General features: G+C 45.6%; 1 protein-coding gene across 5 annotated transcripts in view; it reads left to right on the plus strand.

The window, feature by feature from the left end:
- The window catches only part of STXBP5L (syntaxin binding protein 5L), a 398,760-nt gene that overhangs the window by 355,214 nt on the left and 30,629 nt on the right, over positions 1–12,917 (plus strand). For 3 of the 5 annotated variants that reach the window (XM_069760483.1, XM_069760479.1, XM_069760481.1), the window contains one exon: positions 1,295–1,345. The exons of the other annotated variants lie outside the window; for them this stretch is intronic. In XM_069760483.1, the coding sequence (XP_069616584.1) occupies positions 1,295–1,345 (51 nt within the window). The remainder of the gene's footprint in view (positions 1–1,294; positions 1,346–12,917) is intronic. 5 annotated transcript variants of the gene reach the window in all.

Genomic DNA, 12,917 nt, shown 5'->3' on the forward strand with positions numbered 1-12,917 from the left:
CACGGAGCATCTCAGGAAATGTAATGAGCGCAGAAGGTAAATGCTAAATGACAGATGAAAGGAAATGCCGGGAAGACGCTACGGTAGATAATCTGAGCGAGGAGCAGAACACGCAGAAGAGCAGATAGTCCGTGTTACCGGCAGATAAGACTGGATGAAAATGTACTTATCGTATCCTGGAGCCACCTTATCTACACTGCCGGTGGAGAAGGAAGACTCCACTCATTATACCACCCCGACTGAAAGCGGAAACCAGCCAAATCCCCACAGATCCGAGCTAGAAATACTCAGCGTGAACCTTCACCACCCAACCCAAAATACGTGGGACAGAGGTGATGTCTATCTAATGGACATGTTCTCTACTCTAAAACATGACTGATCCGTGAAAAAGATGGGTCCTACATTCCCACCACATACCCACCCTCCATACTTCATCAAACCCTCACCCTAATCTGGTCCTGAATCTTCTGTTTTTACAGTGAAGAGTGAAACTCCTGCCCAACATAATGTCACACAGGGAGGATGACTCCCGGGTTCTTCCACCGGTGCCCAATGGTTGTCCACACTTACCTGCAAATTATGATGGTGTTGAGATATTTTTAAGCGTTCATACCTTTGTAGGAGGCTTTGTACAGATCTGTCTTGTTTTTCTTCTTGGCGTGACAAGTTCTGAGATTACCAGCTTTGGGAAAAAAAAACAACTGATTTGGGGATACTCTGCCGGGAGGTGTCTGTACTACATATGTCCATGTGTGGCCAATCAGTTATTGACACATGGATTACCGTCAGTCCAGGGTTTTATTAACATGTGAAAGTGTGAGAAACGAGAAGGTAAGGGCTGTCTGTATATTGTATAAGAATACTATAAAGCCAGCGTGAACATGGAAGAGGGCCTTCTCCAGGACCTGGTTCACACCCACAATCCTCTTTTATCTTTTTAAGCATGGGACAGCCATTGACCACCCAAACCTCCCATCCCTTATAGATGACGTGGCCATTGTTGACCGTGGGCCAGATCCTCAGAGGGGAGCCTTTTACTGGTCCGCACCTTCCAGGACTGAGCAATGACGTCCCTCACCATAAACTCAACGTGCCCACCTTGTAATCCAACTACTCCAGTCCACGAGGCTGGGTGGTCATCCAGTGTCTTCTGCCCGTTGAGGCCATCGTGATGGTTTGGTTTTCCCCTCTGTGTGTCATGCCGCTGCTGCCTGCACTTGTTGTCATTTTTTATTTGTCCTACGCTTTGGTTTGGCATTTAATAACAACCATTCTCCTTTTTCTGTTGTTTCAGTTAAAGGATCAAGAAAGTTAAGTCTGCCAACAGATCTTAAGACTGATCTTGGTACGGTAGGCGAAAGCCAACAATTTGTAAAGCTTCCTCACTCTCATTTGGCAATCCAACCAAACCCATGAGATCTCAAGGTCTTCCTTCCAATGCTTGGCTTGGCGGAGGCTTTTCTTTCCTATCCATGCAGTCCTCCTGTTGGCAGCATCCTCAGCATTTCCGCTTGTGTATAACACTCATTTTCCTCTGGCTGCATTGTGTAATCCATTTCTGAGCAGACACACATTGGGAGAAACCAGGAAGATGCCCACATGATCATTACCATCACCGACTAACCCCAACATGATTCCACATTGCAGAGCTCATAGTGGTGCTGTATTTACACTATATACTGTATATACATAGTGCAGTAGATCCGGTGTGTATGTATATATATATATATATGTTTGATCAGTAAGGATGATGGACACTCGTTGTTAATATGCATGCTCCAGTCTGCACCGCACTAACGAGAGATTCTGATTAGTTCCTTTAGGCATCGTCAGCTTCACATTACGACCCATTTAGTCCTATCCAGATATTAAAGACATACATGGAAAGATGACTTATCCTCTGTCTGTCTAGTCTATGTGTACATGTACACAGTGACTGCACCAGCAGAATAATGAGTGCCGCTCTGGAGTATAATACAGGATGTAACTCAGGATCAGTAATGTAATGTATGTACACAGTGACTGCACCAGCAGAATAATGAGTGCAGCTCTGGAGTATAATACAGGATGTAACTCAGGATCAGTAATGTAATGTATGTACACAGTGACTGCACCAGCAGAATAGTGAGCGCAGCTCTGGAGTATAATACTGGATGTAACTCAGGATCAGTAATGTAATGTATGTACACAGTGACTGCACCAGCAGAATAGTGAGCGCAGCTCTGGAGTATAATACTGGATGTAACTCAGGATCAGTAATGTAATGTATGTACACAGTGACTGCACCAGCAGAATAATGAGTGCAGCTCTGGAGTATAATACAGGATGTAACTCAGGATCAGTAATGTAATGTATGTACACAGTGACTGCACCAGCAGAATAATGAGTGCAGCTCTGGAGTATAATACAGGATGTAACTCAGGATCAGTAATGTAATGTATGTACACAGTGACTGCACCAGCAGAATAGTGAGTGCAGCTCTGGAGTATAATACAGGAGGTAACTCAGGATCAGTAATGTAATGTATATACACAGCGACTGCACCAGCAGAATAGTGAGTGCAGCTCTGGAGTATAATACAGGAGATAACTCAGTATACACAGCGACTGCACCAGCAGAATAGTGAGTGCAGCTCTGGAGTATAATACAGGAGATAACTCAGTATCAGTACAGGATCAGTAATCTATGTACACAGTGACTCCACTAGCGGATTACTGAGTGCAGCTCCAGAAAATAATGCATTATGTAACTCAGCATCAGTGCGAGTATGTAAAAAATTTATTGTGCTATGTTCCTGAAATCAATGATAGACGTCACAGTAGGCAAGTTTCTGTCACTTGTTTGTTCACTTCTTAGGGTACCGTCCCACAGTAGCATTTTGATCGCTACGACGGCACGATCCGTGACGCTCCAGGATCGTAACAATATCGCTCCAGCGTCGTAGACTGCTGTCACACTTTGCAATGTACGACGCTGGAGCGATAATTTCATGACGTATGTGCGATGTAGAAGCCGTCGGTTACTATGTGCACATCGTATACAATATCGTGCACACCTTTGTTACACCATGCGATCATGCCGCTACAGCGGGACATTAGACGACGACTGAAAGTTTCAAACGATCTGCTACGACGTACGATTCTCAGCGGGGTCCCTGATCGCAGGAGCGTGTCAGACACTGCGAGATCGTAACTATATCGCTGTAACATCACGAATCGTGCCGTCATAGCGATCAAAATGCCACTGTGTGACGGTACCCTAAGACTCTTGTTATCACATATTGGTGACATTACAGTAGTTTACTTAGCAAATACAACATTGTCTCCTTTATTATCTCTGCTGTGAACCTACAGTACATTTATGGCTTAGTGCAGAGATGCACACCATTTTTTGGTCTAAGGGCCAGATTGTCATGCTGAGTCTATCCTAAGGCCCAGAAAAAAAGTAAAGGGGTGCTTGCATGAATACAACACTAGAACCACTGTCAGTACTTTGCCAAAAACAAGTATTGAGGTTTTTTAGGAGGATTTGGGGGATTGTCTACTCTATAAACCTAGTGTGAACACATCTCAACTTCCACTGATTTTTTTGGGGGAGCAGAAACTCCCGGTTAACGTAACAGTTATGGAATGCTTCATGTATACAAGACCAGAACCATCATCATTACAGTACATGAAATACATCACCAGAACCTTGATCACATCATAAGCACATGAATATGGCACAAGAACAATCACCTGTTCATGAATAATCATCAAGACATGAAAATGGCACCAGAGTCACCACTAGTTCATTCATACATGACGATCAGTACATGAATACAGCGCTAGAACCATCATCAGTACATGGGTAGCGCATCGGAGCCACCATTAGTGCATGAATAGAACACCAGAACCGCCATCAGTATATGAATGCAACACCAGAACCACCATCAGTACATGAATACCGCATCAGAACTATCAAATGTACATGAATGCAACACCAGAAACTGTTGTGAATTCTGTTATCGAACTCCCTCCTGTGGTCATGAATGGTACTTCGGCGAGTTCTGTCCATGGACTCCCTCTGGTGGTTGTGAGTGGAGCTGCTGCTTCTGAGGTTCCTTCCACAGGTGACGTAGTTTATTCCTTGGCTGGCTGCTCTATTTAACTCTACTCAGATCGTTACTCCATGCCAGCTGTCAATGTTCTTGTACTGGTTCAATTCGCTCTTGGATCTTTCTGGTGACCTGTCTACTCCAGCAGAAGCTGAGTCCCTGCTAGTTATTTACTTGTTCATTGTTTCCTTGTCCAGCTTGCTTTCATGATTTTGTCTTGCTAGCTGGAAGCTCTGGGATGCAGAGTGGCACCTCCGCACCGTGAGTCGGTGCGGAGGTCTTTTTGCACACTCTGCGTGGTCTTTTGTAGTTTTTTGTGCTGACCGCAAAGTTACCTTTCCTATCCTCAATCTGTTTAGTAAGTCTGGCCTCCCTTTGCTGAAACCTGTTTCATTTCTGTGTTTGTGACTTTCATCTTAACTCACAGTCAATATATGTGGGGGGCTGCCTTTTCCTTTGGGGAATTTCTCTGAGGCAAGGTAGGCTTTATTTTCAATCTCTAGGGCTAGTTAGCTCTTAGGCTGTGAAGAGGCGTCTAGGCAGAGTTAGGTACGCTCCACGGCTATTTCTAGTTGTGTGATAGGATTAGGGCCTGCGGTCAGCAGAGCTTCCACTTCCCAGAGCTTGTCCTGTGTGAGTTTAACCATCAGGTCGTTCCGGGTGCTCCTAACCACCAGGTCCATAACAGTACAGCTGGCCCCAAGTATTAATGCATCTCAATAGAGGGATAAGAGAAGTTCTGAGACCATTTTTTTTCTCTGCAGTGTGTTTTGTCTTTCTTTTCCCCTTAACCTCTGGGTGGTTCAGTGTTGTGAATTTTGTGGCAGAGCTCCCTCCTGTGGTCACAAGTGGTACTTCGGCTGATTCTCTCTGGGAGCTTCCGTTTGTGGAGGAAACTGGTACTGCTGCTTCTGAGTTTCCTTCCTCAGGTGATCTGGTGAGGTCGTTAGGTGCTTCTCTACTTAACCCCACCTAATGCTTTGATTCATGCTTCCTGTCAATGTTCCAGTGTTGGACTTGTGTTTCTCTGGATCATTCCTGTGGCCTGCTGCTCTGCATAGCTAAGTGCTTCTTTGCTATTTGTTGCTATTTTTTCTGTCCAGCTTGTCTATTTGTTTTGCTGGAAGCTCTGGGACGCAAAGGGTGTACCTCCGTGCCGTTAGTTCGGTACGGAGGGTCTTTTTGCCCCTTTGCGTGGTTTTCTTTAGGGTTTTGTGTAGACCGCAAAGTTATCTTTCCTATCCTCGTTCTGTCTAGAATATCCGGCCTCACTTTGCTGAATCTATTTCATCCCTATGTTTGTCTTTTCATCTTACTCACAGTCATTATATGTGGGGGGCTGCCTTTTCCTTTGGGGTATTTCTCTGAGGCAAGGTAGGCTTATTTTCTATCTTCAGGCTAGTTAGTTTCTCAGGCTGTGCCGAGTTGCATAGGGAGCTTTAGGCGCAATCCACGGCTGCCTCTAGTTGTGTTTGGAGAGGATTAGGGATTGCGGTCTGCAGAGTTCCCACGTCTCAGAGCTCGTTCTATTATTTTGGGTTATTGTCAGATCACTGTATGTGCTCTGACCTCCATGTCCATTGTGATTCTGAATTGCCTTTCATAACAGTACAGGAAGCCAAAAGTACTAATGATTCTCAATAGAGGGAAAAAAGAAGTTCTGAGACCATTTTTTTTTCTTGGCTTTGTGTTTTGTCTTTTTTTTCCCCTAGACATTTGGGTGGTTCAGTACACAGGTGTAGCGATGGACATTAGAAGTCTGTCTTCATTTGTGGATCAGCTCTCGGCAAGAGTACAAAAGATTCAAGACACTATTGATCAGAAATCTATGTTAGAACCAAGAATTCCTATTCCTGATTTGTTTTTTGGAGATAGAACTAAGTTTCTGAGTTTCAAAAATAATTGTAAGTTATTTCTGGCCTTGAAACCTCGTTCCTCTGGTGATCCAGTTCAACAGGTTTTGATTATTATTTCTTTTTTGCGCGGCGACCCTCAGGACTGGGCATTTTCTCTTGCGCCAGGAGATCCTGCATTAAGTAATATCAATGCGTTTTTCCTGGCGCTCGGATTGCTGTACGATGAGCCCAATTCAGTGGATCAGGCAGAAAAGAATTTGCTGGCTCTTTGTCAGGGTCAGGATGAGATAGAGGTATATTGCCAGAAATTTAGAAAATGGTCAGTGCTCACTCAATGGAATGAATCTGCGCTGGCAGCTATGTTCAGAAAGGGTCTCTCTGAAGCCCTTAAGGATGTCATGGTGGGATTTCCTATGCCTGCTGATTTGAATGAGTCTATGTTTTTGGCTATTCAGATCGGTCGACGCTTGCGTGAGCGTAAATCTGTGCACCATTTGGCGGTATTACCTGAGCTTAAACCTGAGCCTATGCAGTGCGATAGGACTTTGACCAGAGTTGAACGGCAAGAACACAGACGTCTGAATGGGCTGTGTTTCTACTGTGGTGATTCCACTCATGCTATCTCTGATTGTCCTAAGCGCACTAAGCGGTTCGCTAGGTCTGCCACCATTGGTATGGTACAGTCAAAATTTCTTCTGTCCGTTACCTTGATCTGCTCTTTGTCATCATATTCTGTCATGGCGTTTGTGGATTCAGGCGCTGCTCTGAATTTGATGGCCTTGGAATATGCTAAGCGTTGTGGGTTTTTCTTGGAGCCCTTGCAGTGTCCTATTCCATTGAGAGGTATTGATGCTACGCCTTTGGCCAAGAATAAGCCTCAATACTGGACCCAGCTGACCATGTGCATGGCTCCTGCACATCAGGAGGATATTCGCTTTCTGGTGTTGCATAATCTGCATGATGTGGTCGTGTTGGGGTTGCCATGGCTACAAGCCCATAATCCAGTATTGGATTGGAAATCCATGTCGGTGTCCAGCTGGGGTTGTCAGGGGGTACATGGTGATGTTCCATTTTTGTCAATTTCGTCATCCACCCCTTCTGAGGTTCCAGAGTTCTTGTCTGATTACCGGGATGTATTTGATGAGCCCAAGTCCGATGCCCTACCTCCGCATAGGGATTGTGATTGTGCTATCAATTTGATTCCTGGTGGTAAATTCCCAAAAGGTCGACTGTTTAATTTATCCGTGCCTGAGCACACCGCTATGCGCAGTTATGTGAAGGAATCCCTGGAGAAGGGGCATATTCGCCTGTCATCGTCGCCATTAGGAGCAGGGTTTTTTTTTGTAGCCAAAAAGGATGGTTCGCTGAGACCTTGTATAGATTATCGCCTTCTTAATAAGATCACTGTTAAATTTCAGTACCCCTTGCCTTTGTTATCTGATTTGTTTGCTCGGATTAAGGGGGCTAGTTGGTTCACCAAGATTGATCTTCGTGGTGCGTATAATCTGGTGCGAATCAGGCGAGGCGATGAATGGAAAACTGCATTTAATACGCCCGAGGGTCATTTTGAGTATCTAGTGATGCCATTCGGACTTGCCAATGCTCCATCAGTGTTTCAGTCCTTTATGCATGACATCTTCCGAGAGTACCTGGATAAATTCCTGATTGTGTACTTGGATGACATTTTGATCTTCTCGGATGATTGGGAGTCTCATGTGAAACAGGTCAGAACGGTTTTTCAGGTCCTGCGTGCTAATTCTTTGTTTGTGAAGGGATCAAAGTGTCTCTTTGGTGTGCAGAAGGTTTCATTTTTGGGGTTCATCTTTTCCCCTTCTACTATCGAGATGGATCCCTTTAAGGTCCAAGCCATCCATGACTGGACTCAGCCGACATCTCTGAAAAGTCTGCAAAAGTTCCTGGGCTTTGCTAATTTTTATCGTCGCTTCATCTGCAATTTTTCTAGTATTGCCAAACCATTGACCGATTTGACCAAGAAGCGTGCTGATTTGGTCAATTGGTCTTCTGCTGCTGTGGAAGCTTTTCAAGAGTTGAAGCGTCGTTTTTCTTCTGCCCCTGTGTTGTGTCAACCTGATGTTTCTCTTCCGTTCCAGGTCGAGGTTGATGCTTCTGAGATTGGAGCAGGGGCTGTTTTGTCGCAGAGAGGTTCTGATTGTTCAGTGATGAAACCATGCGCTTTCTTTTCCAGGAAGTTTTCGCCTGCTGAGCGGAATTATGATGTGGGCAACCGAGAGTTGCTGGCCATGAAGTGGGCATTCGAGGAGTGGCGTCATTGGCTTGAAGGAGCTAAGCATCGCGTGGTGGTATTGACTGATCATAAGAACCTGACTTATCTCGAGTCTGCTAAGCGTTTGAATCCTAGACAGGCTCGTTGGTCGCTGTTTTTCGCCCGTTTTGACTTTGTGATTTCGTACCTTCCGGGCTCTAAAAATGTGAAGGCGGATGCTCTGTCTAGGAGTTTTGTGCCCGACTCTCCGGGTTTATCTGAGCCGGCGGGTATCCTCAAGGAAGGAGTAATTGTGTCTGCCATCTCCCCTGATTTGCGGCGGGTGCTGCAAAAATTTCAGGCTAATAAACCTGATCGTTGTCCAGCGGAGAAACTGTTTGTCCCGGATAGGTGGACAAATAAAGTGATCTCTGAGGTTCATTGTTCGGTGTTGGCTGGTCATCCTGGAATCTTTGGTACCAGAGAGTTAGTGGCTAGATCCTTTTGGTGGCCCTCTCTGTCGCGGGATGTGCGTACTTTTGTGCAGTCCTGTGGGATTTGTGCTCGGGCTAAGCCCTGCTGTTCTCGTGCCAGTGGGTTGCTTTTGCCCTTGCCGGTCCCGAAGAGACCTTGGACACATATCTCTATGGATTTTATTTCAGATCTTCCCGTCTCTCAAAAGATGTCAGTCATTTGGGTGGTCTGTGATCGCTTTTCTAAGATGGTCCATCTGGTACCCTTGTCCAAGTTGCCTTCCTCCTCTGATTTGGTGCCATTGTTCTTCCAGCATGTGGTTCGTTTGCATGGCATTCCAGAGAATATCGTTTCTGACAGAGGTTCCCAGTTTGTTTCGAGGTTTTGGCGAGCCTTTTGTGGTAGGATGGGCATTGACTTGTCTTTTTCCTCGGCTTTTCATCCTCAGACTAATGGCCAGACCGAACGAACCAATCAGACCTTGGAAACCTATCTGAGATGCTTTGTTTCTGCCGATCAGGATGACTGGGTGTCCTCTTTGGCTGAGTTCGCCCTTAATAATCGGGCCAGCTCGGCTACCTTGGTTTCGCCATTTTTCTGCAATTCTGGGTTCCATCCTCGTTTCTCTTCAGGACAGGTTGAGTCTTCGGACTGTCCTGGTGTGGATACTGTGGTGGACAGGTTGCAGCAGATTTGGACTCATGTAGTGGACAATTTGACCTTGTCCCAGGAGAAGGCTCAACGTTTCGCTAATCGCAGACGCCGTGTGGGTCCCCGACTTCGTGTTGGGGATCTGGTTTGGTTATCTTCTCGTCATATTCCTATGAAGGTTTCCTCTCCGAAGTTTAAACCTCGTTTCATTGGTCCTTATAGGATTTCTGAGGTTATTAATCCTGTGTCTTTTCATCTGACCCTCCCAGATTCTTTTTTCATACATAACGTCTTCCATAGGTCATTGTTGCGGAGATACGTGGCACATATGGTTCCATCTGTTGACCCTCCTGCCCTGGTTTTGGTGGAGGGGGAATTGGAGTATATTGTGGAGAAGATTTTGGATTCTCGTGTTTCAAGACGGAAACTCCAGTATCTGGTTAAATGGAAGGGTTATGCTCAGGAGGATAATTCCTGGGTTTTTGCCTCTGATGTCCATGCTCCCGATCTTGTTCGTGCCTTTCATGTGGCTCATCCTGGTCGGCCTGGGGGCTCTGGTGAGGGTTCGGTGACCCCTCCTCAAGGGGGGGGGGGTACTGTTGTGAATTCTGTGGCAGAGCTCCCTCCTGTGGTCACAAGTGGTACTTCGGCTGATTCTCTCTGGGAGCTTCCGTTTGTGGAGGAAACTGGTACTGCTGCTTCTGAGTTTCCTTCCTCAGGTGATCTGGTGAGGTCGTTAGGTGCTTCTCTACTTAACCCCACCTAATGCTTTGATTCATGCTTCCTGTCAATGTTCCAGTGTTGGACTTGTGTTTCTCTGGATCATTCCTGTGGCCTGCTGCTCTGCATAGCTAAGTGCTTCTTTGCTATTTGTTGCTATTTTTTCTGTCCAGCTTGTCTATTTGTTTTGCTGGAAGCTCTGGGACGCAAAGGGTGTACCTCCGTGCCGTTAGTTCGGTACGGAGGGTCTTTTTGCCCCTTTGCGTGGTTTTCTTTAGGGTTTTGTGTAGACCGCAAAGTTATCTTTCCTATCCTCGTTCTGTCTAGAATATCCGGCCTCACTTTGCTGAATCTATTTCATCCCTACGTTTGTCTTTTCATCTTACTCACAGTCATTATATGTGGGGGGCTGCCTTTTCCTTTGGGGTATTTCTCTGAGGCAAGGTAGGCTTATTTTCTATCTTCAGGCTAGTTAGTTTCTCAGGCTGTGCCGAGTTGCATAGGGAGCTTTAGGCGCAATCCACGGCTGCCTCTAGTTGTGTTTGGAGAGGATTAGGGATTGCGGTCTGCAGAGTTCCCACGTCTCAGAGCTCGTTCTATTATTTTGGGTTATTGTCAGATCACTGTATGTGCTCTGACCTCCATGTCCATTGTGATACTGAATTGCCTTTCATAACAGTTCAGGACACAGGTGTAGATATGGACATTCAAGGTCTGTCCTCTTGTGTGGATCATCTCACTGCAAGGGTACAAAACATTCAAGATTTTGTGGTTCAGAATCCGATGTTAGAGCCTAGAATTCCAATTCCTGATTTGTTTTCTGGGGATAGATCTAAGTTCCTGAATTTCAAAAATAATTGTAAACTGTTTCTAGCTTTGAAACCCCGCTCCTCTGGTGACCCCGTTCAACAAGTAAAAATCATTATTTCTTTGTTGCGTGGTGACCCTCAAGACCGGGCATTTTCCCTTGCGCCAGGAGATCCTGCATTGCGTGATGTAGATGCGTTTTTTCTGGCGCTTGGATTGCTTTATGATGAACCAAATTCAGTGGATCAGGCAGAGAAAATCTTGCTGGCTTTGTGTCAGGGTCAGATTGAAGCGGAGGTATATTGTCAGAAGTTTAGACAGTGGTCTGTGCTTACTCAGTGGAATGAGTGTGCCCTGGCGGCAATTTTCAGAAAGGGTCTTTCTGAAGCCCTTAAGGATGTCATGGTGGGATTTCCCACGCCTGCTGGTCTGAATGAGTCCTTGGCCATTCAGATCGATCGGCGCTTGCGTGAGCGCAAAGCTGTGCACCATTTGGCGGCATTCTCTGAGCATAGGCCTGAGCCTATGCAATGTGATAGGACTTTGACCAGAGCTGAACGGCAAGAACACAGACGTCGGAATGGGCTGTGTTTTTACTGTGGTGATTCCACTCATGCTATCTCCGATTGTCCTAAGCGCACTAAGCGGTTCGCTAGATCTGCCACCATTGGTACGGTACAGTCTAAATTTCTTTTGTCCGTTACTCTGATTTGCTCTTTGTCATCCTATTCTGTTATGGCATTTGTGGATTCAGACGCTGCCCTGAATTTGATGGACTTGGAGTTTGCTGGGCGCTGTGGTTTTTTCTTGGAGCCCTTTCAGTATCCTATTCCATTGAGAGGAATTGATGCTACGCCTTTGGCCAAGAATAAGCCTCAGTACTGGACTCAATTGACCATGTGCATGGCTCCTGCACATCAGGAGGATATTCGCTTTTTGGTGTTGCATAATCTGCATGATGTGGTCGTTTTGGGGTTGCCATGGCTACAGGTCCATAATCCAGTATTGGATTGGAAATCTATGTCTGTGTCCGGCTGGGGTTGTCAGGGGGTACATGGTGATGTTCCATTGCTGTCAATTTCGCTTTCCACTCCTTCTGAAGTCCCTGAGTTTTTGTCAGATTACTGGGATGTATTTGATGAGCCTAAATCCAGTGTCCTACCTCCTCATAGGGATTGCGATTGTGCTATTAATTTGATTCCTGGTAGTAAGTTTCCTAAGGGCCGACTGTTTAATTTATCTGTGCCAGAGCACGCCGCTATGCGTAGTTGTATAAAGGAATCCTTGGAGAAAGGTCATATTCGCCCGTCGTCATCACCGTTGGGAGCAGGGTTCTTTTTTGTGGCCAAGAAGGATGGTTCTTTGAGACCTTGTATTGATTACCGCCTTCTTAATAAGATCACAGTCAAATTTCAGTACCCTTTGCCGCTGCTGTCTGATTTGTTTGCTCGGATTAAGGGGGCTAGTTGGTTCACCAAGATAGATCTTCGAGGGGCGTATAATCTTGTGCGAATTAAACAGGGCGATGAATGGAAAACAGCATTTAATACGCCCGAGGGCCATTTTGAGTACCTGGTTATGCCATTCGGGCTTTCTAATGCTCCATCTGTGTTTCAGTCCTTTATGCATGACATCTTCCGAAAGTACCTGGATAGATTCATGATTGTATATTTGGATGATATTTTGGTCTTTTCGGATGATTGGGAGTCTCATGTGAAGCAGGTCAGAATGGTGTTCCAGGTCCTTCGTGCGAATTCCTTGTTTGTGAAGGGGTCAAAATGTCTCTTTGGAGTTCAGAAGGTTTCATTTTTGGGTTTCATTTTTTCCCCTTCTACTATCGATATGGACCCTGTTAAAGTTCAGGCCATTTATGATTGGACTCAGCCGACATCTGTGAAGAGCCTGCAGAAGTTCCTGGGCTTTGCTAATTTTTACCGCTAATTTTTCTAGTGTTGCTAAACCGTTGACTGATTTGACCAAGAAAGGTGCTGATGTGGTCAATTGGTCCTCTGCGGCTGTAGAGGCTTTTCAGGAGTTGAAGCGTCATTTTTCTTCTGCCCCTGTGTTGCGTCAGCCAAATGTTTCGCTT

The sequence above is a fragment of the Ranitomeya imitator genome, chromosome 3 (genome assembly GCF_032444005.1).
Source record: "Ranitomeya imitator isolate aRanImi1 chromosome 3, aRanImi1.pri, whole genome shotgun sequence".
NCBI lineage: Eukaryota > Metazoa > Chordata > Amphibia > Anura > Dendrobatidae > Ranitomeya > Ranitomeya imitator.